Source organism: Thalassophryne amazonica, chromosome 15, assembly GCF_902500255.1.
Source record: "Thalassophryne amazonica chromosome 15, fThaAma1.1, whole genome shotgun sequence".
NCBI classification, from domain to species: domain Eukaryota; kingdom Metazoa; phylum Chordata; class Actinopteri; order Batrachoidiformes; family Batrachoididae; genus Thalassophryne; species Thalassophryne amazonica.
Window position 1 is genome coordinate 9,830,361 of NC_047117.1, and position 27,797 is coordinate 9,858,157.

The 27,797-nt window shown below is 41.5% G+C and overlaps 2 protein-coding genes across 3 annotated transcripts in view; one reads left to right on the forward strand and one right to left on the reverse strand.

Moving 5' to 3' along the window:
• Positions 1 to 27,797, reverse strand: part of ncf4 (neutrophil cytosolic factor 4) — a 36,624-nt gene that overhangs the window by 6,721 nt on the left and 2,106 nt on the right. For both annotated transcript variants that reach the window (XM_034188169.1, XM_034188168.1), the window contains exons 4-7: positions 24,181 to 24,251; positions 23,473 to 23,600; positions 19,119 to 19,167; positions 3,015 to 3,113 (exon numbers count right to left, since the gene is read on the reverse strand). In XM_034188169.1, the coding sequence (XP_034044060.1) occupies positions 3,015 to 3,113; positions 19,119 to 19,167; positions 23,473 to 23,600; positions 24,181 to 24,251 (347 nt within the window). The remainder of the gene's footprint in view (positions 1 to 3,014; positions 3,114 to 19,118; positions 19,168 to 23,472; positions 23,601 to 24,180; positions 24,252 to 27,797) is intronic.
• pvalb7 (parvalbumin 7) overlaps positions 3,111 to 27,797 on the forward strand; it is a 64,381-nt gene continuing 39,694 nt past the window's right edge. The window contains exon 1 of the mRNA XM_034188171.1: positions 3,111 to 3,216. The gene's annotated coding sequence lies outside the window, so the exon portion shown is untranslated. The remainder of the gene's footprint in view (positions 3,217 to 27,797) is intronic.

Sequence of the window (27,797 nt, forward strand, 5' to 3'; positions counted from 1 at the left end):
TATCTTTTACATAATATATGAGAAAGGTGTTAGTTCTAGCCAAAAACGAAGCGATGTTAGCAGCTAGCAACATCAGGAAGTGACATCACCACGCTAACGTCCGCAAGATCATACCATAAAATTAGGTACAGAATGTGACTTTTTAACCTCTTAAAATATCTCTAAAAATAGGTCAAGGTTAGCCATCTTTGAACTTGTCCAAGGTCTGTGTGCCAAGAATGTTCCCTGTGAATTTGAAGACTGTGGAAGTAATAGGACTGGACTTATGCTAAGGACAGACAGACGAAAAGCCTTCGCATCTGATGCAGATGGAAAGGCGCTATATAAATCCAGTCCATTTACAATTTGTTTTTCTACAACATTTCTCTTAAGATTCTCGAGCCGTTTACTGAAGCGGGAGGTTTCTGTCCTCTGAGTTTTACGCCTTCATTCCTGTTTGACAGGTTGACCGGACCAAGTCAAACCCCTCACCTGACACTGTCCCCGCAGCGGGACACACCCAGCGGGACCGGGTGTATCACACCAGAAGCGAGAGCTGTTCGACTCACCTACCCACCTCACCGGCTGCAGTGACCCCCCCCCACCAAAAAAATAAATAAATAATCATTTTTGTGGTGATCGGGTTTGCGATCAAGATTTCCTGCAGTAATTGATCAGTAAACTGAAATCCATAAACTACTTAAACTGAAAAAATATATACATATAATATGAACAGCCCAGTCTCACATGTTTTTTTTTCGTGTTCCCGAAATGAGTCAAATTTTTGTGACAGGTTTTTTTTTAACTCACTATTACTAACCCTACTCCTACCCCCAACCCTAACCTTAACCATAACCTAATCTTACTCCTTCCCCCCACCCTAACCATAACCACCCCAACCCCCCCCACTTCATTTTAATTTCGTGCAGCATCACGGAATGAATTAGAATGAATTCATGTTGCTGTGACAAAAAATGAAGCGCTTTTCGTCACAATATCACTAACCAATAGATTAATGTATATTTCGTGCTGCTGAATCATGACTTGCCGCGAGACTGGGTTGAATATGAATGATATTCACGTTTTACGAGACCTGCGTTTATATTTTGGGAGATATTTTTTCAGTATTTATGTTTTGCAATTAACGGTTTGTGAATAATTCACGATTTGCAGCTGATTCACGTTTTGGGGTGAACAAAAGGCTGGTGGCTGTTTTAGAACAGAAGATTATTTGTATGTTAAAAATGTAGTTTTGGATTCGATAGCAGTGAAAGGTTTGATAGTTCGGTTTCTCCTGCAAAGTGTTTTCTCTCAGAACTTTGAGATTCTTAACAGTTGCTTCATTACAGTGTGTTTGAAACATTTATCTTTGATTCATCAGTGAGACCGTGGGATCTGCCATGTTTTCCACTCACAGTGGCGCCGTCTGCAGACTCAAAGACTAAAGATGCTTATGAAATGCTTATGCTTTAAATTCAAGCAATATCTAATGCTGAAACATTATCTCACCTTAAAGGAATTATATTGCACAAAAAATGTAATTAAATAAAAAAAAAAAGACATTCACGTTTCATGGCTTAAATATAGGTTGTTTTTCACGTAAAACATGCCAACAGTGAATAAACAAGGTGTATGTGTCTTTGCTCCTGGCCATCGGCTGAGCCAGGAGCAAAGAGTTCAAACAGTTTGTGCATTGACAGGTGAAATACAGGAATGTCAAAAACGAGATGGTGGCACGAAACCAGGAGATAGCAGGAAAAAACATACGAACATTAAAACAAAACACTAGTGAATGGAACATTTCATCTTTCATCGAATTAAAATGAAATAAATGAAATAATGAAAAAACATTCATTATTTGTTTTATATAATGGCTAAGATCCTTGTCATTTGACATTTTATTAATTTATAAACAACAGAAAAGGGACTTATATTTTGATGTGCGTCACTGGTGCTTCGACGTCAACAGTCCAACACGAACATTAAAATTAGAGCCAAAAATTGTTCTCAGTCAACTTGGAAAAACAGTTAGATAGTTCAAAAATTATTCTGAGGATGTAGTCCGTGCTGCCATGCACTAACCCCCCCCCAAAAAAACAAAACAAAATAAGACTTGGGTTGGTAAGGTTAGAACTTACTTGTGTGAAGCGCCTTGAGGCAACTTTGTTGTGATGTGGTGAGATATAAAATGAAATAAATTGAAATTAAAATGACTTTGTATACTTCCTCAGTCCAGTGAAAAATTGCGTCAGAACTTTGTCCAGGTTTTCATCGTAACTTCATCCTAACAGCCCTTCATGCTTCCAGATGGCTTATAGCGTAGTGGATTTGTTTTGTGTGTGTGTGTGTGTGTGTGTTAGAAGAAGTAGCACCGTCAATTAGTTTGTTCAATTCATCGCTCTGCCATGTTTAGCTAAATGCCACCCCCACTAGTGTGTGTGTGTGTGTGTGGGCGGGGTTCGCAGTGTGCAATGGTACAAAACGTATGGAAACAAATTTGCAAGCTAAATGCAACGCAACACAAATGGGACGAATAATTCCTGTCAAGTGACATACAAAGCACCAATCATGCGAAAAGGATCCACTCAGCTGTTATATAATGCTGTATGTATCATTTTCAATATACATTTCTCAGGTCAGGCATTATAAAGGCTTAGATATACACTCTACCAAGTGTCCTTTTAATTTTATATATAATTGTATCAATCCTTTTATATGTTCTTTTCCGATTTGTTTTTAATATCTTGTAAATTCTTTGTTGCAAAACTCTGTCATAGCTTCCTAATGGATTTATACAAACAACAACAGTATTGGTTGGCAGACTTTGTGGTCATTTTATGACTCATGTGATACGGAACATTCCCCCATATCCAATTTTTCTTTTCTTAAAATAAATAAATCATGTCAGGGCATATACTGTGTCCTCCCACATCTCTCTTCCCACTTTCTCCTCCTCTTTGAGTCAGTCTTTTCCCATTTCTTCCATCACATCTCTCTCTCTCTCGCTCTCTCTCTCTCTCTCTCTCTCTTCTCACCTCCAGCCAGTCAGCGTTGACTCGGCGCAGCAGGAAGATCACCTCTCCCCTCTTCAGGTTCAACTCCAGCTTGCTGCTGCCGCGAAAGTCAAACATCACCTGGACAGACACACAGACGAAGACAGTCAGGTACGAGCTGGTGCGAGGACCGAGGAGAGAGACGGACAGCACCAACGCAGAGAGAGACGCCGAGTGCAGGGAGGTACGACTCATCACACTCTGCACTTTCGGTGAACAAAGTGTTTATCCAGACATGTGAGGGAGTGAAGGAAAAAACGGCCGTGCACAGAGCTCTGAGCATCCAAGAGTGTGAGAGTGAGTGTGCATGCCATGTTCCATGTGGTAACAAAGTGCAGACAGGAAGTTTATAAAAGTGATGGAGAGAGTGAAAGAAGTGCAAAAGTGCATAAAATCCCCAACAGCATCAACTGTTACAGTGCACACTTCATCCAAATGCGCTCAAAGGAGTGCTGCATCCACACCAGCGCTCGTTTCAACCACTGTGAACTCGAGCGGTGGGACAAACCAGCCTGTTGTCATGGAAGCAGTTATGTGATTTGAGGATGCAGGTTACATTTCTTAAAATCATGACCAGTTTTTACGATGACTGAAGTGGGGTGGTGGCGGTTTCACGATCACCATCATGTCTGTGTCTTTGACTGGCAGGACGCCTCAACATGTGGTGCATTCAGGATTACACAACTTTTAAGTCGAATCGAGGTCGACTCACCACTGATGATGTTGTTAATGATCAATTGATTATTAAAACCGTGCAAGAAGGGAAGGCTTTGCAATCTGTAGCCACACAAATCACAGAAACAACAACAGGTCACAACTCAGCGACAACAACAATGCCAACTGAGAAAGAGAATATTAAAGTCATGCAAAATCCAGCCGTGCATAAAAAAAAAAAAAAAAATTACCTTTTCCCCAACATCCAAGTTCATTTCATGCAGTTTGCAGCTCGGGATATTGTCCTTTTGCATGATTCAGTCATCAGGTATATTGTTGCTGTACTGTAATAAAACAGTAATAGTCCGTGGGCCAGGTAGGCTGGTCACTACTGTCCAGGGTGGCATTTTGGTCACTTGCCTATCGGGGCCAACCTGGGTAATGGATCGCGTAAGGGCTTACCTGTTGGGGTGAAATACGGTGGGTTCCTTGAGTGCCCCATGGTCACTATGGTAACCATGAAGACCCAGCAGAAACCATGAACAGGAGATGGCTAACGGGGCTCCAGTGAAACAAGAAGTCCAGTGAAACAAGTCGTCCTCAATGGCTTGTCACTCAGCTTGTGAACACAGTTGACAGGTCAGCACACTTTTCCTTTACAAATGCAACCTCCATCCCCTCTTCCCATGGAACAGTCAGCTCTGCCAAAATGACTGTTGTGGAGGGCGTGGACCAGAGCACGTTGGGCTGTATAGATGTCATGATTTTCTCCTTGGAGAGGTTCAGCTGGCAATCACGGCTAGCTGTCATCTGCCACACACCTCGTAGTGACAGGAGGGGCCTCTTTTTTATGTCACTTCACTCCCTTGCATAACAAACTGGAATTGCGTCGACTTTGCACGACTCAGTCATGTCACCATCTGCACCGGCCCTGTGCAACTGCACAGGATATACCTCAAGCTTGGGTTTGAGAAGTTTTAGAGTTGGCAAGTTTCTTCCGAGTTGTGCTAGAGCTGCATGTTCCAGGGGTTGGGGTACATTGTCATAGGTAGCCCTGATCAAAATGCTCAGCCTTGCCTGGGGCTTCTTGCGCATATCGGTTCAAGTGAAGTCCTGTTTGTCACAGCCTCCAAAGTGGGCCTTGGTCCTTTCTGGGTGGAGTTTTCATGTACACCCTGTGTTCACACGGGCTCCCTCTGGGTGCTCCGGCTTCCTCCCACTTCCAAAAACATGCAGTTTAGGTGAATAAGAAACTTTAAATTGACCGTAGGTGTGTGACTGTGTTAGTGTGTCCACATGTGGCCCTGGGACAGACTGTCCAGGGTGGAACCTGCCTCTCACCCAACGCTTAACCACTAGACCATCATCTCCGCTAAATAAAAATGTAACAAGACAATGTCAGCCTGCATTGTAATAATCCCTGAGGAGACTAGTTTCCAAGTTTGTATTGGGGAGAGTACAGTCTGAGATAAAAGGCAACCAGGAACAACGTGAAAGTCGTGATTTTATTGGTTTGGGAAATGTGCGGGAAAGATGTGGAAGTTTGAAAAGACATTAAGGCTACAGTGCTGGAGTAGGAACCTGAACTAGATCTTAAAGAGAAGCATCCTTGCTGCAAATGAAATCCCTGAAAATTTATAGAGGTGAGTGTTCGTCGTACACAGACACATTTGGCTATGTGACCTTCAGAACTAGGTGAAGGTCATTCATCACTGAACATGACCTGAACCTTCAACAGATGTGTCCCTGCTCACAATTTGGTAAACCTGTCCCATTTCTTTGAAAAGTCACTGTGAATACAGTGTTGCAGATATTTTTGGCCCTATGACCTACAAAATTAGGTCAAGGAAAGTCATCACTGCAGTTGGCCTAGACCTTGAAGGGATGAATGTTTGCTGCAAATTTGATGAACCTGTTTGAAAACACTGGAAAGTTATGGAGGGTACAGTGAATCTTCATCACACACTAGCTTTGGCTCTGTGACCTTCAATATTTGGTCAAGGTCACTTATCATCAAACTTGTCCTAGACCTTCAAGGAATGCATCTCTGCTGCAAATGTGGTAAACTTGTCTCAAATCTCTGAAAAGTTATAGGGAATACAGAGTTTTGGATGGACAGACAGCATTCCTATGTCCTTCCATCGGGGCGATGGGAGACCCAAGTATATTTATGTTATACCGCCTACCACTACCAGCCAAGAGGTTTTAGTTTTCACCGAACAAAATTACCAGTCCAGTATCCAGTCTGACAAGACTTTCACGCTGACCTGTAATTTTTTACGACAGTTTGAAGATGTAGAAGTAGCAATGAAACAGCTTAACAAGTCTGATTTATAACATTAAAATCAAGTTATTGACCAGTTCATAGTGTATTTAGCTTATTCATGGTCTCGGGCATCGACCTATTACTTCAGTTCAGAGCCCCGTGTGATTGTCACTGCAGAATACTCATTCTGCTTCCAGCTGTCGCTGACTTTTTGCAAAAAAAAAAAAAAAAAAAGAAAAAAGAAATGATGGACGTTTGGCACTGCAGAAAGCAGAAGGTTTGGGTGAATGTGTGGACAGAATAAGAAAGAAGATCATCAGCAAAAAGTAGGAGAAACATTTATATTATTTGGTATTTAAGAAAGTACGGGCAGTAAGTGCAGGGATGTAGGCCGAGGTGGTTTGGACGAGATGAAAAGAGATGATATTGGTAAAGGAGGGATGAGAATCGAGGACGAGGAAAGAAAAAAAGAGATGAAGGTCAGCGTGGAGGTGGATGGATAAAGGAAGATTTGAAGAGGAGGGGTGCGGAGGTTCAGGACTGAGCTGCAAGGAGAAGGTAGTTCAGACTCAAGTGGAAAAAATGAAGAGAAACAGGAGTGGCTGACATGCGTGAGGAGACTCTCATTTCAATACAAGCAATCAAAAATTGCAGAGAGAATAAAACCAATGAGAGATCTTGAAGCTGAAAGAAACAAATGAGCAGAGAGGTGGAATGAACCAAAAAAGAACCAGGAGCTGTTCAGGCAGTGGGAGGGAGGTGAGGAGGAGGAAAGTCTTAAACAGTAGAAGGCTGACAGAGCTCCACTGTCTTCTACGTGTACTATCAAGTTGACAGGGTGTCAAAATCCAACCCTTCGTTCACGTCATGACACCCGGCTAACAGATCGAGTAGAGGATTACCTGTTGGGGTGAAATATGGTGGCGCCTTTGAGTGCCCCGTGGCCACTACTGTAACCATGATGGACGAACACGAGACAGCTAACAGGGCTCTGGTGAAACAAGACGTCCTCAACGGCAGATCAGGTGGAGGACGTGATGACTTGTAACCTCATGGCTGTGAAGGTGGATGAAGGCTGCAGCATGTCTTCAAACACCAATCGGCTGGGATTTCCAACCAGGCTAAGGATCTGTCAACTGTCCATCTATCGGCTTGCAATGACATTCCCACGTTAAACAAACCCATCACGGGCCTCACTGGATCAGGGAGGGTCCACTGGTCCTAACTTCTTTATATTATTTGATGGTGTATATTTCAACCTACTATCCCTGGTTCTCAAGACCAGGCACCTAAGTGGCTCTACTCTACTCTTTTCTACTCTATTTTACTCTTCCTTTTTAGATATACCTTAGTATACTAGCATAGTTCCACCTTAGAATTGGAATATAATATATAAGATATACCTTACTGAATTTTCAAATAAATGTAATACTTTCAAATAGCTAAGAAACTAGACCCAGTTTTGTTCCATTTATAAAAATAAAACATATGATTCTATTGACATACACCATTAATCACCTTTAATTGTACTGTTGTCTATAAATCAGTTGAACTGAAAATCAATAAATAATGGTAATTCACCATAATTAAATGTTTGTTTTTTAAAATTGTCACACTTTTGTAACATCACTTAACCTACTTTAGTGCAACATATAGCCTACCATAAATGTAAAAACAACTTCAACATGCTCTCTGTAATACTAGGACAAGTGGACCCTAGGACTTGTGAGAAGTTCCTCACTGGATTGACCCTGAATGTAGAATTCAGAATTCCACCGTTCAATCCAGGAATTGGCAAAGAAACAATCTTTCTCACAACCAAGGAATTGCCACGATGATAAAGTTGAAAATATACGAGCGAAAAATGAGAATGATTTTTTTTTGGCATTTGTTTGCCAACATGGCTAATTCAAAGCTAAAAATCACAGAAGAAATCCACCAAATATAACATTAAGATCAACATTTTAGGCTTCAGGGGATTGGAGGAAAATTCAACAGCATGATCCAAAAAAATCAGTCTGAAGGTTTAATACTCAACCCGCCAATTGTTACAGCCACCCCAATCACTTGAACCCAGTTTACCTAGCTTGTTAGCCATAGCTAGCTTGGTAACTTCAAGATGTATGAGTGTGTTCAGGCTTCATGCTGTGAGTAATGGCACTAAAAACCTTCTCACGCAACACTATTGGGATCTTTATGACCACAAATTGCACACATTGGGATTTGGCAAAGAACTTTCCGGACACAGATCCAGTTCAAGATAGAGAAGGAAGGAACCACAGCACTCCATCCAGGCTGTTGTAGTTGTAAAAACGTTCGATGACAGATGGTGATATTGTGTTCCTCAGGTGGCCAATGAAAGGTCATTCTCAAACGTTGCTGCGGAACCCTTGGGTTCTTCCAGCCACAGGAGCAATCAGCCGCTACAATTAGACGCGAAATAGCCCTGCCTTAATGAGCTGCTTAAACCCTCAGCTCGTTAGCCTGCCAACAGAGATGTAGAGATGAGACTTAAATTCTTTCCCTTTTTTAGTGGCTGTCATTTAATGAAAGTGTATTTTCTAAGCAGATGACCCACTTCCTAATTGGCCCGGAGTGAAGGATCACAGGGGAATATGCACATGCCTGATAAGGACGACAGATTGTCTGCAGGTTTGTTTTATCTGTCGCACTGAGCAAGACCCATGTAGCAAACACACAGAAATGTAAATCATTATAAAAGCAGCATTTTAATTGCGCCTATTCTGCATATGCTGCATTCATGTTTAGGTCGTTTTCTAGTCCATAGCGGTTCGAGTGTATCTCTTCCAGAACGAAGAGATACATTTTCTTACAATTATATTGTACATCAATTCAGTCACACCGTTTTTACTACCAATGACCATTCAGAAATATTACCTACTAATGACCAATTCAACTAAGGGAAAGGGGGAGGGAACAAGAAAGACTTAATTAGATACAAGTGCAGATCCAATCAGTCATTCTTTCCACTTTTGTTTTGTCAATATGTTGAAATAAGGAATTATTTCAAAATTTCTTCTTAAGGTGGACTACGGGTGCAATATTTTCCTCTGAGAGTACTGATGGAGAAGTACAGAGAAGGTGAGAAGGACTTGCATTGTGTGTTTGCGCACTTGGAGAAAGCTTGTGACAGGGTGCCAAGAGAAGAAATGTGGAATTGCATGAGGAAGTCTGAAGTGGCAGAGAAGTGGGTGGTGCGACAGTGGTGAGATGTGCAGTAGGAATGACAGATGCATTCAAGGTGGAGATGGGACTACACCAAGGATCAACTCAGTTCTTTCCTGTGTGCAGTAGTGATGGACGAGATCAGAAAAAAGCCTCCATGGACTAGGATGGTGTGATCTGTAGGAAGAGTAGAGAGCAGGTTGAGACAAGCCTGGAGATGTGGAGATACACTCTGGAGAGAAGGGGAATGAAAGTCAGTAGGAGCAAGAGTGATTACATGTGTGTGAATGAGAGGGAGCCCAGTGGAATCGTGCAGTTACAAGGAGTTGAGGTGGTGAAAGTAAATGAGTTTAAATACTTTGGTCCAAAGTAATGGAGAGTGTGGTACAGAGGTAAAGAAGCGAGTGCAGGCAGGGTGGACAAAGGTGGCAGGAGCGATTTGTGACTGAAAGTCACGAGGAGAAAGTCTACAAGACAGTAGCGAGGCCAACAAAAAGACAGATTAGCGGTTAGATTAGATTAGACAGAAATTTAGTGATCACTTGGGAAGACTCCCTCAGGGAAATTGAGGTTCCAGCAGCATTGTATAGCAGCACACAGGGTAACAAGCACACAGAGTATCAAAAGCGAAAAAAAGAAAAACAGTTTGCAAATATAAATACAAATACACAATATAAATACCAGACATACTGATCGCTACTGGTTTACTGGCTACTAGTGTTCATTCTCATTCCCGACCTCTGTCTTCCTGTTCCTCCTTGAGGCAGAGCCGGAGGTGGCAGAGCTGAAGCTGTTGCAATTCTCTTTGGGAGTGACAAAGACGACAGAATTAGGAATGAACATATCAGAGGGACAGCTCAGGTGGGGATGGTTTGAAGACAAAGTCACAGAGGCGAGAATGAGATGGTTTGGATATGTGCAGAGGAGGGACCCAGGGTATATAGGGAGAAGGATGCTGAGGATGGAGCCACCAGGCAGAAGGAGAAGAGGGAGGCCAAAGAGGAGGTTTATGGATGTGCTGAGGGAGGACATGCAGGTGGTTGGTGAGACAGAGGAAGATACAGAGGACAGGGTGAGATGGAAACGATTGATCTGCTGTGGTGACCCCTAATAGGAGCAGCCGAAAGAAGAAGGTGTTGAAACATTAAAACATACGTGAATTCATTAAGATCACACCATTTTTGATTTTAATATTTTAATGCTATAGTCAGTACAGGGTGTATGTGCACAAAGTGCAAACTTTGATTGTTTTGTCTTCTTTATCTAAAACTGGATCTACTTTCTGCTTGCATGTCAAACTGAAGCAGAGTCTCAGCATTTCATTTTCTGTTTGTTTTATTTCTTCGCCGGCTATTTATTTCTCCCTCTTATCTGATCCTGTTTCTTCTGAGCCAATTTTCTACTTTGCACAAACCGGCCCAGTTTGTGCCAAATCTAGCCAAGGGCACCCGGCACCGTTGACCTTGTTTGAAGCTAACAGCGCCGCAGCCAACAATTACTCACAGCACTGTTTTGGCGCTAAGCCTGAACTAACGCTAAGTGGAGTGGAATGAAGTGTGAACGTCAGCTCCGACAGGACAAACGTGGTGCTCTGGTCTTCTGTGCTGCCACGATCACTGTTTGCACAGAGCTAACACTAAAACAAAAAAACAATGCACATATGAGCGCTCACTTTTCTCAGATAAAACCAAAAGAGCTAAAATAAACAGTGAGTAGGCTGGCAGCATCGTGAGTGGAGTACACACATGTTTTACGTCTGTGTGGGAGAGCGGGGAGGCAAGGAGAGGAAAATGGATCTGCTGCTCTTAGTTTGCCAGTAAAAGATAACTCGAGTGTGCAATTACAGTTAGAGTGAGAGAGCGAGCAATCGCTTCACCTCTCTGTAGCGCAAGGTCATAAAAGTTGAGTCTTTTTATCATTTGGGGAGGGATCATAATATTTTAACAGCTCCAGAAACACACATAAACCCACCACACCTGCACGAAAACTTTACTTGCGCAACGTAAAGCGATGAATGGTTGTCAAGAATGGTTGGTGCTATCCACTACTCAGTCTTCAGACACTTGTTCATCATCATCAATCTGTGGCTGCATCCTAACTTGTGTACAATTTTCAATTAGGATAAACAAAGGTAATAGCACAAGGGCCCCATCTTGAAAATCAAGGGTGCACGGTCTAAAGCACACAGCACAAGTGCATTTGTGTATGAAGAAAGTGATGTTAATCAGTGAAATCACCTGCTGGAATACTTTGGACATCACAGTCATAGAGGCACTAGATGGCCGAAAATATCGTGCAGCTCTTTTTAATCGACCTGTAGGGGTGCCGGGAAAAAAAAAAAAAAAAAAAAAAAAAAAAAAAATCGATTCACGTCCGAATCGCCATTCTTATTTATTATGATTCTGAATGGATCCAAAATGTCTAAGAATCGATTTTTAAAAAGCATTTTTTTTTTTAACATTTTCTTACTTACTCACTGCGTGTACTGTTTGTCAGGCAACGGCTTCTGTACTACAGCGTCCCCGCGAGGGGAGGGTCCGGCGTGCTTCAAACATTCGTGAGCTGCAGCTTAGCATGGCGGACGAAGAGCTAATTCAGCCAGCACCGTCTTTGCTGTTTGAGCGCATTTTGGATTTTATTATTTGCTGCGTAAGAAGGAGCTTGACATGACTTATGCAGTGTGCAAAATCTGCAAAATGAAAGTCAAGTACTTCGGAAACACTTCAAATCCACAAGCCCACATGCTACGCCATGACCCAGAGCTAAAAGGAGCGGAGCAGCTGTATCTGCCGACTACTGACCAGCGCTTCGCTAAACTATCAGCCAACTCTAAACGAGCAAAGCAGATAGTAGTAAATTTACATCTAGAATCACTTGATTAACCTTGTAAAGCTGAACTTTCTTAAATATAAACATTTTTTAAGTAATATAACTCTTTCTCAGAGCTCTTTCAATCGAAAATCGATTCTGAATCGAATCATCACCCCAAGAATCGGAATCGAATTGAATCGTGAGTTGTTGTACGATTCCTATCGACTTGTCAAAGGGATTTGAAACAGTCGATTAGGTCATCCTGGTAGATAGACTCCACAAGATTGGCTTATCTAACCAGGCTGTTAGCTGGTTCTTAGTTAATTATCAGATAGAACACAGTGTGTCCAGGCCACCGCGTCTCCTTCCTCAATCCTAAAGGGCCTGCCTCAAGGGCCGCTGTTGTTCACAATTTATGTGAATACTCTGTGTGATGCTAATGCTGTGTCGCGTTTTTATGCTGATACAATAATTTATTGTTTGTCTGCTTTAGTTTTAAAAACCCCTTGAGTTCTCACAGTCAGCCTTTGATGTTCAGTCCCGTTTGTCTCAGCTTAAGTTAGTGTTCAATGCAAACAAATCAAAGACCATGGTATTTTGAAATGGCAGGCAGCTTCCATCTCACCTTCCAAGGTTGTCAACTGATCATGGGGTTGAAATTAAAATGGTCACATCATATAAATAATTTGGCATTCTGCTTGATGAGAACCTGTCCTTTAAACTGCACATAGATAAACTTGTTTCTAAGCTGAGACTGAAATTGGGCTTTTTTTTTTTTTTTTTTTTTTTTTTTTAGAAATAAATCATGTATTTCATTACAACTGAGAAAACGTTTGATCACCACTTTTGTTCCCTTGTTGGACTTTGGAGACCTGCTTTTTATGAACTTTTCTGATCAGTTTTTAAAGAAACTGGACACTGTATACCACCGTGCTGTGCATGATATTACTGGTTGCAGTTATCATGTACATCACTGTTCTTTATATGCTGTTGCACATTGTCCATCTTTGTATATTCATAAACTCTCACTGGCTGATTTTGATTTACAAATCTATTCTTGGACTTCTGCCCACATATATATGTGCACACACACACACACACACACACACACACACACACACACACACACACACACACACACACACACACACACACACACACACACACACACGTAGAACCCTCAGCCGATATGTCCTGCACTCTCAGGACATCATACTGTTAGATATATATGTGTTTATTTGTTTGTAGTTATTTTATTTTTTACTATATCAAGTATTTGTTATGCTTAAATGGTTATATTTTTAGTGCGTTTTAGTTATCTGTTTGAGTATGCATATAATGCTGAACTTTAACCCCCTCATGGCTTGAATCTGATGTTTGAAGCACATTTTAATCAGGGCTGGATCCAGAGTGAAAATCCGACAGATGCATTTTTGCCCAATGATAAAATAAAAATCGTACGCGTCTTGTTATTCAATAATCTTCATTCTTTTATTTGTGTGCAACATACGTACACTCTAACACTTCTTTTAATATATTTATTATACTTCATGGACCATAGTGAACACTTTTACAAGTATAAATATGATCTCCTAAAAAAAAAACACTATAACAAAAATTGACTAAACAGGATCAAATTTATTGCCAAAATCTTTCAACTATACCTGGCTCTATATATGATTTTTTTTCAATTGATAAAATCAATAAAAAATATGACTGCATATATTCTTAATAATAATATATTGAGATACAGACAGTTCACAGAAGACATTTTCCATTGATACCAATCAAAATTAGAAACAGTCCAGCAGGTAACAATATTCATCATGTCCATGACTATATATACGAAATACATCACAACTGTACACATATCACAGTTGTGATATGTGTACAATTGTGATGTATTTGTTTTAGCATATTTAGATTTTGTTGTGATTTGGCACTTTATAAGCCAATTAAATTGAAATTAAACATTTTATTGAGTCTTAAAGTAAATAAATATGAAATTGGTCACTGGATCCTTAAACTTTGGACATAATAAACTCTACAATAGCACTTCATCAGCCAGCACTTACAACCTTTTTAGCTGTTGAATGTGGTTTCATGGTCTGTGTATTGTTGATGGTTGTGTATTGTGTGTATGTTTTGTTTTTGTTTGTTTTTTTTTTTTAAGTCTTCCAAGCTACTGTTGTGCCTTTTTAAATTTGCCCCTTGGGGATAAATAAAGTGATTTGATTGATTATATAAAAACCACTTGTTGGCTATGTTCAGGGTCTCTCACACGATGGAGCCCCTGTGTGGGCTACATCTCTGGGAACCCAGGTCTGTTTTTCAACGTGACTTTGAATAAATTCAAACTGAGGAACAGTTTGACTCTGTGCTTTGTAAGGGACAGAATTACAATAAGAACCATGAAGAATTAACAATACAGCTGCAGGTCCCGAAAGTCAGAACCGAACTGGGCAAAAAGGTTTTTAAATTTTCTGCCCCGTCTACCTGGAATGATGTGCAGAAGGACTTGAGATTGACACATCTTGTATCTCTGGGGAAATTTAAGACAATCAGTCAGTGTGTGAAGCTGAGACTGTATTTTATTTGTGTTTGCTGTAATCTTTTTTTTTTTTGTGCTGCCCTCTAAGGTTTTAGATCTCAATGAGTTTTAACCTGGTTAAATAAAGGACATCGATTGATTAATTGATTGATCTGCTATTACATCCTTTACACACTCGTGCAGTGTCCGTAGAGGAGGCAGGACATATGCTGTTGTAGTCGATACCTCATAAACATCCTTCAGTGTGTTCAGTAAGAAGTTCATCTTGGAATTCCAGCAAAAACAGATGGACAGCCAACTTTTCCATCATTTCCAATTAGCTGCATCATGTAATTCCCGTTACAGAAACGTACTTCTTTTAAATGGTCTTTTCGTGGACTCTAAATTTTCTCTCACAGAAGTTCTCGATAACTCTCCCTTACAGTCTTTCTCACATACTGTTTGTCGTTTGAAATGTTCTCTCTTTCTTATCATAATAATAATAAATGGATTACCTTTCTAAAATGGTTTTGATTCTCAATAGATGCTCATAATGCTTTACAAGGATGCGGCACATTCATCCATTCATAAATCAATGTCAGAAGCTGTTATACTGCCAGGTGCTCTGCTGCACAGCAGGAACAATTTGGAACATATTCAGTGTACCTCAAGGGTGGCTGGACTTCACATTCCTCAGCAAAATTACAGACACTGAACCTACAACCTTCTGACAAAGCAGCTGCTCTCGCCTCAATCTGACACTCATTTCTTTGTGTCGTATTTTAATGTGCACCTGGGGCTGCAGACGGCCCTCGGCGCCTTCATTCCTCAGGTGCTAAGGTGTTATTCCAAAGGGACCCGATTATATACAGCGCCAACCACACGGTCCTCCTAGAACGGTAAAAACCCACAGCCTGATCGGCCTCTGTGCAGGCAGCGTGCATGCTGCAGGGAGTTTGTTCCAATTGTGATCTGCTGCAGGTGCATCAACAATATTCTACAGCAAACTGATAACTTTTAATGTTGCGGTAAAGTTATTTTGCATGATATACGCAAAACTATCCAGAGTGTTTGTACTGATGTTTGACACCTATTTCCAGGGATGAATCAATGTACGCACTCTAACAAATGGTCGTGTGCAAAAGATCATTGAGGTCAAAGTTTTTGAAAGGCCAGAAATCAATCAATGGTTTGTATTCCAAAGTCATAAGTGGCATTGTGGTTGTGCATGTGAAACACGTCTGGGTTGTGGACCACCTGTTGGTAGAGTTTGTGGAGATGACCGATATGTCCACATGGCACATTTGACTTTAGCGTGCTTTTAGTGTTAGCATATATGATCAGTCTTACTGCGGACAACGTCAACCAATACCCCTGACTGTGTGGTTAGCTTCATCATCAGTTAGCATGAGCTACGGTGAGCAGATAGGGCCCATCATGAGTCAAATGTGCTGAGTTGGTTCAACAACGTCCAGGTGGTGTAAGATGTGGGAGCACGCCCTGGTGCCACATGCTGCCTCGTCCACCAAGCTACAGAACCACCTCAGTGTATGGATGGCTACCGCCCTGGTGTTCAACTGGTTGAAAAAGACAATGTCCAGTTTGTAGATTGGTTTTATGACATCTGTCAGGTGCTCCCAGCTTTTTGGGGTCACCATAGTGGATCTGGTACACATCAGCACTAGAATTTGGCACAAGAACAGCACAACCCACATCCGGTGCTGTCCATATAGAGCATTATTCATTTTCCCCCCCTCACTTGAAGAACTCCACTGACAGATGATTACCCCTTTAACCTCTGACCTGCCCCCATGCTCTTCTGCAATTAGTGACAAGAGCACAAACTCCTCCAGGTAAAACTGTGGAATACAAATTGTGAGCAGAGAGATAGAATCAACCTTAAAAAGATGCAGAAGGGAGACAAAAATGTAAGTTGTTTAAAGTGGGAGGATGAAAGGATGGAGGAGGGATGCTAGAGTAAAGGAGAAAAGCACAGAAAAGGAGGCTTCATATAAAAAGCGGAACACAGAATTTAAGAAGGTGGAATGGAAACTCTCGACGTGGTCAAAGGAGGCGCTAATGAGACGAGAAGCATGAATGATGTCAGTCCAACTGTTTTATAAACCCACGTTTTGTGTGAGAATATACTTGTATAACTGGAGCAACTTTAACTTTTGACCTCTGTACAAACTGAAATTGCTCTATATCACTTTTTTTTCTATTTTTACCCCATTAATTTCAGTCATAGTTAGCCCAAACTATACCTTGTTGGAGTCTTTATGATAAGACACATAATGTGGTTTACATTTCAATATGACTGGAGCATTTTTATATTTGACCTCTACCTGACTATAGCCCCGTTTACACATAGATGGTAAGAGCTCCCGGAAGCGTCCCCGAAGAGTTTTTGGCCGTCTTAAGGATCAAACACCGTTGTTAACGCCGGCACTAGGGGGCGTGGCTTAGTTCCGGCTTTACCGGGAATCGTCGGAAAAATTATTCAACATGTCGAATAATTCCGGGAGCGCTCCTGGAGAATTCGCTTGACGATGGAGACAACGCGAACAACGGCGTTTGATACTTTTTAATCGCCATTTCATCCTGCCCCTTCCTGTAGTGCTGCAGTTTACACCGCCGTAATTGGCGGCCGGCATAGTATCCCTAATCAACGGCATGTAAAACCGCGATAGAGCCCACATCGGCGTTCTCAAGGGTGTTTTAACCGGCGACAGAGGCAGACAAAACGGCGGCGCTAGCAGATAGTACGCCGTTCTAAATGCCACCTCCCGGAACGGCATTCCAAACGGCCGATAGGCGGCGGTCAGTATAAAAATGCTAGTGCGCTGCATGTAGGCCTCTCACTCATGGCCAGCTCCAGATATTTTTTGCAGAGAAGCTCCAGTATGCCTCCTAAAAGAAAATTGGCAGTGGCAAGGACTTACCAAGAGGTCTGGTTCAGAAGCAGAGGGGAGGCCTGTGGTGGAGACGGAGCAACACATTGAGGAGGGGAAAAAGAAAGGAGAAGAAAAGGCTGAGAGATGAGCTCCCTCCCCCTGCAGTGACAGAGGCATGTATTCCTGCTGCTTCAGCCTATTATACCCTGGGGGTGGTACCTATATGCAAAAGTTCCTGGAGTAATGCAGGATTTGCCTGGATAAAACCACCGGTACACAGGGCATTGTTGGCGGCAGCAGAACACCACCGTTCTCACGCGTGTCTTAACCTGCGATTGTAAAGGATAGAACTGAGTATAACCACCGTTGCCTGATGTGTGCCGGATGATACGGCGTCAAAACGCCGCTTTATTCGGCAGATTTAGCGGCGTTTTATCCGCGTATTTGCGGCTAGTACGGCAGTCAAAACGCCAGCGAAATGCTCCGCCCCTTTCCACCGCGAAAACAGCCGGAACTACCGCGAACTTCGGTCTACATATTACCCGCCGACAAAACAGTCTATGTGTAAACGGGGCTTATAGCTGCCACCCTGGAATGGCCACAATACATTTTTGTTTAGGCCATGGTACACCGAGGCTGGATTGTGAATATCTTTTAGTCCCCTGAAGTGGTACAGATTAGGTCAAAATTGACTACTGGTTTATGGACTATAGTACAGTGCAGCGGGTAACTGAAAAAAATATTTCAAATGGTGACGCAAGCACCAGATTTGGCACAAGACCACCTTAGACGTTACCCTTTTGAAAAGGCAGGGTGTTCACTTGAATTTTCAATAGGCAGCCAGGTAGGGGTCAATTGAAGAATAACACAGGCGTCAAAATTAAAAGATGCTCCAATCATATTGAAAACTACACCACATTATTTGTGTGATTACAGAAATTCCAAAAAGGTATAGTTTGGACTATTTGTGACTGAATGTTATGGGGTAAAAACAGCAAGAATGCTGAGAAAGGTCAATTTCAGTTTGTACTGAACCCTAATTTTGAAAAAAATGTGCATATTATTGGGTGAGTTGTTAGGATTTAAAAAGGAATCATTTGCACCTTGTGTCACGCTTAGTTATCATGTTACAGAGTAACATATGTCACATGTCATAGAATCCAACGGATGTCGACATTGTTTAATCTTTATATTGCGGACCAAGCGTTCAGCACACTCAAAACTATTTCATTTATTAATCCTATTAGTTCAAACAATAATTTGCATCACTTTCTACCAAAATTGGAACAACTTCAACTTCTGATGCCTGTACAAACTGAAAATTGACCTTTCTTGCCTTTTTTTTACCCCATTCCTCCATATAATTCAGTCACAGATAGTCCAAACTATACCTTTTTGGAATCTTTATGATCAGACAAATAATATGGAATACCTTTCAATATGAGTGGAGCATTTTTAAATTTTGACTTCTGTGTAAATCTTCGATTGGCCCTACCTGGCCGCCTATTGAAAATTTAAGTGGACACTGCTTTTTGAAAAGAGTAATGTCTAAGGAGTATTTGTGCCAAATTTGTGCTTGCATCACCATTTGAAGGATTACTCTGTAAATATTCTCTTATCTGCTGCACTAATAATGACAGTCTGCAAACTGAATTGAAGACTTCAACAATAACTAGACATGAGGACGGCGTAAGTGTAGTCTGTGATTTTCACAGCACCAAAGTTTGCAAATTAGACCACAGTACCTCAGCTCTGGGAGAAGAGAAGAGATCCATCTTTGGTTTGACCGTTTTCCTGAAAGACAAGACGGAGAAGGACAAGGGGACAGAAAAGACAAGAAGTACAAGTTAATTCAATCATTTTTAAAAAATCTCTAATTTTGACAGCTAACCACATGTTCTGAGGGGAGGTGTATTTATTGAAATGTTCTGTGGAAAGGCCCAAAATAGTCATCTGGAAGAGAGGAAGTAAGGAGCTTCTGCATTTGCACCATTTCCTGTTGAGTCGTCTTTATCACCTCGACTCCTGTTGAAATCTCACTACTGGAAAAATAAGCCAATCACAGGCCCGAAAACCCGCTATGAATGAGGAAGTAAAGCCGAAAAATGGGGGAGGGGGTGGTGGTCAAGAAGTCTGGTGGGTTAAGTCATCGTCGTCGTTTCCCTGCAATTGTGGTAAAGAAACCCAGTGAAATTATCACTTCAGACACCATTTTTCCATTTTGCATCAATCTGAAAGTAACGACGTTCTAGATTATACGTCACCATCTTTATTATCAGCTCTTTCATTTGCCATTTTTGTGCGTTGTTGTAAAATACTTTTATTATTGCATTTATTATTGTATTATTGGAGGTTATTTTGTTAAGTGCATTAACTCCTGAGAAAATAATGTCAATCATTTTGCAGCAGCAAGAGACGTCTGTGGAGCGACACAACATGGTGACTGCAAATCAGAATGAACGCTCCGAGACAGCTTATTTCTGTATAAATCTAACATGTTTCTCATATATTTTGTAAAAGTTAACAAGAAATAAACACCTCTAAATCTAAAAACACTGAAATGTTGTTGGACATTAACCAACATTCAGTTTACATACAGTGATTCATTTTAATTTTCTTTGTAGCATCCAGTTAATAAACAGATTTCAGGCTCGTAACAGTTCATGCCTTCAATAGATAAACATGAATGAAGCAATGAAATCTGACTGAAAGGGAAGGATGTTCTAACTTTTAACACTCAAATCTATTAATGTAAGATACAAGACACGAGGAGACAATGATTTTGGGGTTGTAATGAAGAAGTAAACTCTTTAGTCAAGCTACAGAGATGATGAATCATCTCAAATATATGAAATAATTATCTTAAGCACTTATGAGAGTGAGTGCATGATTCTGCCTGATAAAGAGAAGATCAAACCTCCAACAGCTAAAATGTATTTCAAAAGTACCTCTGAGTACGACGCTGAACTTCAGTTGGCTCACACTTTGGTGAAAGATTTCACAGGATCTTATTCTGGATGGCGAGGCTTCTTGAAAATTAAGAAACACAACAGGTGCATATTTCTATTGGTAACTGTGAAAACCAGTGACCATGACCTCAAAATGTGTCTACATCGCCTACTACAGGCCAATTTGTGGACCCACTCTCAATAGTGTTGCTATAGTTGGCACCGTTGTACCCTACAACTAGTCTCATAATTAGTTGGAGACCATCAGCTGATCAGAAGAGGAGGTACTACAGAAATGGACCACAGACTACTTCACCTCAGGGAGCTCTGGTGGACTGCTGCTGCTACTACTTTGGTGCTTTGCACACAGATATATTTCCTTGCCAGAAAACCTCTCATTTCTGAGTCCACATCTAAATAGTAATGTACTGGGCTCAAATGTACCTGTTGGGTTGATTCATTTTTCATCCAAAGAACACCCATGAATAAGTAAGAATAAATACAACCCCTTTGGGCCCTGCACCTTAGTTTGTGCTCAGATTATAAACAGAAAAATACAGTTGGAAATGCTCACATCCTCTATACCCTTTAGACCATGCATTATAGCTTAGAGTTGGGTACCATCTAAATTTGCATGACCTCTTCTATTGGTTTCAATTATCAGTGGGGAAAAATGTTAACAGTTTGGGAGGTTCTGCAACTTGTACTCCAATGTGACTCGTGTACCAAAAAAATCATGGATTTGTTATTAATAATAATAATAGCTTTTTACAGAGGGCCTTCCCAGGAATTGATGCACTAAATAAAAGAAACTGCAATAATAAAAGTGCAGAAACAACAAAGCACACAAAAAATTAAAGAGCTGATTAAAAAAATTAAAAAACAAACAGGCTTACATCTTTTTAAATGTAGTGTTTCCAGTGTGGTAGATCAGCAATTTGTTTATCACCATCAAATAACACCCCATATGTTGTCCATCACATCTTTAGTCAGCCATCACTTGACCCAGCTATCTTAGCTAATTATAGGCCAATCTCCAACCTTCCTTTTCTCTCAAAAATTCTTGAAAGGGTAGTTGTAAAACAGCTAACTGATCATCTGCAGAGGAATGGTCTATTTGAAGAGTTTCAGTCAGGTTTTAGAATTCATCATAGTACAGAAACAGCATTAGTGAAGGTTACAAATGATCTTCGTATGGCCTCAGACAGTGGACTCATCTCTGTGCTTGTTCTGTTAGACCTCAGTGCTGCTTTTGATACTGTTGACCATAAAATTTTATTACAGAGATTAGAGCATGCCATAGGTATTAAAGGCACTGCGCTGCGGTGGTTTGAATCATATTTATCTAATAGATTACAATTTGTTCATGTAAATGGGGAATCTTCTTCACAGACTAAGGTTAATTATGGAGTTCCACAAGGTTCTGTGCTAGGACCAATTTTATTCACTTTATACATGCTTCCCTTAGGCAGTATTATTAGACGGCATTGCTTAAATTTTCATTGTTACGCAGATGATACCCAGCTTTATCTATCCATGAAGCCAGAGGACACACACCAATTAGCTAAACTGCAGGACTGTCTTACAGACATAAAGACATGGATGACCTCTAATTTCCTGCTTTTAAACTCAGATAAAACTGAAGTTATTGTACTTGGCCCCACAAATCTTAGAAACATGGTGTCTAACCAGATCCTTACTCTGGATGGCATTACCCTGACCTCTAGTAATACTGTGAGAAATCTTGGAGTCATTTTTGATCAGGATATGTCATTCAATGCGCATATTAAACAAATATGTAGGACTGCTTTTTTGCATTTACGCAATATCTCTAAAATTAGAAAGGTCTTGTCTCAGAGTGATGCTGAAAAACTAATTCATGCATTTATTTCCTCTAGGCTGGACTATTGGAATTAATTATTATCAGGTTGTCCTAAAAGTTCCCTGAAAAGCCTTCAGTTAATTCAAAATGCTGCAGCTAGAGTACTGAGGGGGACTAGAAGGCGAGAGCATATCTCACCCATATTGGCCTCTCTTCATTGGCTTCCTGTTAATTCTAGAATAGAATTTAAAATTCTTCTTCTTACTTATAAGGTTTTGAATAATCAGGTCCCATCTTATCTTAGGGACCTCATAGTACCATATCACCCCAATAGAGCACTTCGCTCTCAGACTGCAGGCTTACTTGTAGTTCCTAGGGTTTGTAAGAGTAGAATGGGAGGCAGAGCCTTCAGCTTTCAGGCTCCTCTCCTGTGGAACCAGCTCCCAATTCAGATCAGGGAGACAGACACCCTCTCTACTTTTAAGATTAGGCTTAAAACTTTCCTTTTTACTAAAGCTTATAGTTAGGGCTGGATCAGGTGACCCTGAACCATCCCTTAGTTATGCTGCTATAGACTTAGACTGCTGGGGGGTTCCCATGATGCACTGAGTGTTTCTTTCTCTTTTTGCTCTGTATGCACCACTCTGCATTTAATCATTAGTGATTGATCTCTGCTCCCCTCCACAGCATGTCTTTTTCCTGGTTCTCTCCCTCAGCCCCAACCAGTCCCAGCAGAAGACTGCCCCTCCCTGAGCCTGGTTCTGCTGGAGGTTTCTTCCTGTTAAAAGGGAGTTTTTCCTTCCCACTGTCGCCAAGTGCTTGCTCACAGGGGGGTCGTTTTGACCGTTGGGGTTTTTACGTAATTATTGTATGGCCTTGCCTTACAATATAAATCACCTTGGGGCAACTGTTTGTTGTGATTTGGCGCTATATAAATAAAATTGACTGATTGATTGATTGATCTTGCTTTGCTTATTTTTAGAATTCAAAGTCCTTATGTTAAGTAACAGCACATGTTGTAGTGTGCACATGTGCTACACAAATTTTCTGCCAGTTGTGTGTGATATGAACAGCTCATTCTACGTTTATGAAAACACATTGATTTCTTGTTGCAGGTAGCACGCTAATACGCTAATAAACAGATGGTTCTGAATGCTATATTGTATTTATGCTAATAAACACCCCTAAAGCCTGAACACAGCAGCTTTATCAGGTTCAGAGAGAGAATTACAGTTAGTGTTCATGTATGTATCCTGGAAATGTGTGTCACGTTTAGATTTGTGGATTTCAGGTTGATGTTTAACTTCTTTCATGAGGAAGGCGTCTTACACTCTGCGAGTAGGTGGACGGAGACGCCGCAGGGCTCGTGGCTGATGTTGGCTGTCCTGGTCCGTCTGGTAGAAAAACATCCTCAGAGCCTCGTCGAGCAGCACCCATATTGGCAGACCCAGTAACCTCTGGGGGGAGGACGGGGGGAGAGGTGGACAGGGGATGGATAATGTCAAATAAAAGACCACTTTAAGGGAAAATGTAAGGGAGAGGAAGGGAAAAAACAGGGAAGGAGAGAGAAGACAAAAGCCAGTGGGAGCTTGACGGATGAGAAAGAGAAGAGCTGGTGGGAGAGTTGAGTGGGTGCGGCACAAGTAGTGAACAGAAAGAGTGGCGATGAAGTAAGAGGTTACCGGTGTAAGGCGAGAGTGTGGTGAAGCAGGATGGGGGAAGGGAGAAAGGATGACTGAAGAGAGAGGTGAGCGAATGGGAGAAAATAAAATTTTGAAAAAACCTGATCATGGTTTTAGCAATGGGGCAACACTGAAACATGTCAAAAGTCCCACAACTGCAGTCAGTCAGCAACGAGAGAAGAGCAGCAATGCCTACACGTGGAGCTTGATCTGCAAACTAAACCTGGAATGTCCTCATCCGTGCACGTCCACCTACAGCAGCGTTCAGCCCACCACATCGTGGGCTCTTGTGCCGCACGCCGCACAACCGAACAGGCGTGCCAACCGCGTCTACCACCACGTCACGCACGCGTACCTTAATATACGTGTTGAGTTCTGGAATTCTGCTCTCTGCAATCTCCCGCTTGTTGCCGATGAAGATCTTTCCTGCAGAAGAGGGGGGAAAAAAAGATACACTCAGGAATGACTTTTGGAACAGGTGTCAGTTGTATTCGCGTTTCAGCTTTACTCGCGATTGATTTGTAGACTGTGTAAATTTAGACGGCCGTATAAAAGTCTATTTGGATTTGACCGTTTTGGGAGGGATCGTCACTGCAGGCAATGATTTCTTCTTCCTCTTCCTCCAGCTCAGAGGTGAGGGCGAACGATTCTGAAGGATGCGAAGTGTGGTGGGTACATGTATAAATCCTCATTAACTCGCGTTTGCGTAAGTCACGTTTCAGTGTTACTCATGGTTGATTTATGGTCCCGGAAAATTTAGACTTCTGAAAGAAAGTCTATTTCAATGTGCCCGTTTTTGGGATGGTCAGTGTGGACGATTCTGGACGATGACTTTTTCTTCCTCGTCTGGCTGTTACACGTCAGCGATGAGGGCAAACAATTCTGGATGATTCAAAGTTTTTGGATGTGACCTTCCTCTTTAGATCCTTGGGTGGGAGGCTCTTGTATAAATTCCGGCCCAATCCGAACCGACAGGAAGGATCTAAAGAGTCACAGCCAAAAACTTTGAATTGTCCAGAATTGTCCGACCTCATCACTGATGTGCAGCAGCCAGAGATCCTGAAAAACATCCCGAGTAATATCCAGGAAAAGATCCCAAACCCATTCCAGATGAAGAAATTATCACCACCTGGGAAGGAAATCACGCTTCAAATGGTCGAATCTGATTTTAAGGTTTTTTGGTCAACCTCATTAACTTATCGTCCGATTTTGTAGACCACAACTTGCACAACGTAAGGAGGTTTACCTGTACGGGTTTATGCACTAAACGGGTCCCATGGACCCGACTCGACCTACATGGATCCTGAAGAGAGTTTGGGGGGGGGGGGGGGGGGGGGATGCAAACGTATGGGCCTTCGTCTCTCATATCGTATTATGAGGCGCGGCACGGACTCCCGGCGCATTAAAACAGGCCGTCGAAGGCCATCTAAGACGGCTGTTAAACCAAATTTAGCACAGTCTTAATGACACCCAGCCACGATACTCAGCCCTCTGTCCTCCCTCAATTTCTCACGTCTCATTCAGTCTTCAGTTCAATAAATCACTTGCAAATTCACTCCTTTGCTCACTCGCTGATGAATCGCATCTCGAGTCTCACTGATTAAAATGCTCTTTTGACCTCCGGCTCTATTGTTTCACACAGAAACACACTAAGAGAGGTGGATAACTGGCATTAATATTCATGATGAAACAAAGCCAGTGCACCAGTTCAATCAGGCTGGAATCAGAGGAAAAGCCCACAAAAATAATGCCATTAATATTAATTTAAATTAATTTTCATTCTAACAAAATGATATTAATTTAGCCATTATTTATTTTTATCCTTTCCCACTAATTTGTTCCGGCTCATCCTCCCGCCTCGCTGCCATTTTTTTTTTTTTGAATTACCTTCGAAAGTTGATGAGATGTGGCAACGCAATTAAAGGCATCAGATATAATATTATCCAGCAGACTCCTCAGTGACTTGCACGTTAAATCTGAGTCTGCAGAAATTAGAACTTTTCCCCAAATATATCTGTGAACAACAAATCTGACATTTAAATACCAGTTTAAACGCCACGCTAATGATTACATCAAAAAAGATTTAAACAATGCTGACGTTGACAGCAATAAGCTAGAAAACACGTCCAGCACAGACTTGATCCACAACGAGAAAGAGGGAGAATGAATTCATCACAAAGACGAGGAATACAACAAAACCAAGAAGCGGGAATAAAGTCCAACATTCCTCCACTTACATTTCTGCTCTCTGTTCTCTTTTCCCCTCATTGTGGGACGATTATTCCTCAACTCTCTTCCTCAACATTCTTCGATCCTGATGGCTGACCACCGATCTTAATTGCTCATTTTTTTCTGGTTGGTGATGCATAATCTTGATTTTTGTTCCTGATCACTGATCTTTGATCCTTACCTCTTACCACAGAGCTTTCATCTTGGCTGCTCACCTTTGTTTTACATAGTGGCACCTGATCACACATCTCTGATCACTGATCTTTGATCTTGACCACTGACTTCTGGTCACCCAGCTTTGATCCTGATTGTGGTCTTTGATCTTGACAGTTGATCTTTGTTTCTGATTAGTGAACTGTGATCCCAATCATTCATCTTTGATCGTTATTTCTCACCTCTAATTGCCAAGCTTTGATCTTGACTACTCAACTTTGTTTCCAATAGTGGCACCTGATCAGTCATCTTTGATCACTGATCTTTGATCCTGACTACTGACTTCTGATCACGAAGCTTTGATCCTGACCTGGTCTTTGACGCTGATTGTTGATCTATGTTTCTGATTACTGAACTGTGATGCTGATCACTTCTTTGGTCCTTACCTCTTACCTCTAACCACTGAGCTTTGATCTTGACTGCTCACCTTTGTTTCTGATAGTGGTACCTGACAACTCATCTTTGATCACTGACAGCTGGAATAATATGGCTTGTCATGTGGTGAAGTTTCCTAAGGGATAATCTAAGACGTCCCTGTTGTAATAATCGTGAAACTCTTGTATTTATAGATTGCTTTGATATCTGTCACTGTTAAATGACAAATGTGGGAGTTTGTGCTTTTACTGGCGTTCAGCCTCTGTTCTTTTTAACGATAGCTAATTAACAGCGTGGAGCTCTGACAGGTTGAAAATGGTTTTAAAATGTTTGATTCATGTTACAGACTGGCGTCCTGTCCAGGGTGTACTCCGCTTCAGACCCTATGACTGCTGGGAGTTTTTGAAATGTTCAGAATTTCCTGCAGGCATAAATTGTGTGCCACTTGCATGAACTACTTGTGAACATTGCACAACCTATTCGCAAACACTGCGTGTCAATGTGTGTCACCGCACGCAGGGCCTCATGCAGTTTACGGCGTGCTAATGACTAAACTTGTTGTAAACTCGTCGTAAATTGTGCGAGGCTGCATGCCAGTGCGCAAAGAAAATTTTTAAATGTTCAAAATTTCGTGCCACTTGCGTGAATTATTTGTGAATATTGTGCAACCTACTCACAAACACTGCATGTCATTGCGTGCCGGGCCTCGCGCAGTTTACACAGGTTTACTCACTGGCACGCAAGATTGCACACCAGTGTTGGAGTCAAATTCGTTCATGTGTCTTCTGGTGGCTTCTCAAGTGTACTATCTAATGACACGCATTGGCACAACGAATTGCGTGCCAGTGCGGGAATCGAATGTGATCAATGTCAAGGTGGCTTTAGTGACGTTACACCAGATGTCTTTCTTATGCAAAACCAGACCTACAAGGAGAAAGACCCTAAAATGCATTCAGAAGGATCTCACCTCTGATGACACCTCCTGCAGAATCTACACTTGGGTTAACATATGGAAGCTTTAACATCATTCATTTAGCCAAAAACCAAATAAAAATCAGAATTCAGAGAGCGTGTACACAGCCTGACCTGAGATAACCTCACATCTGTCAGCCTTCAGAAGGTGAAACTGAGGTAGAGGACATAAAGAGCCGTCTG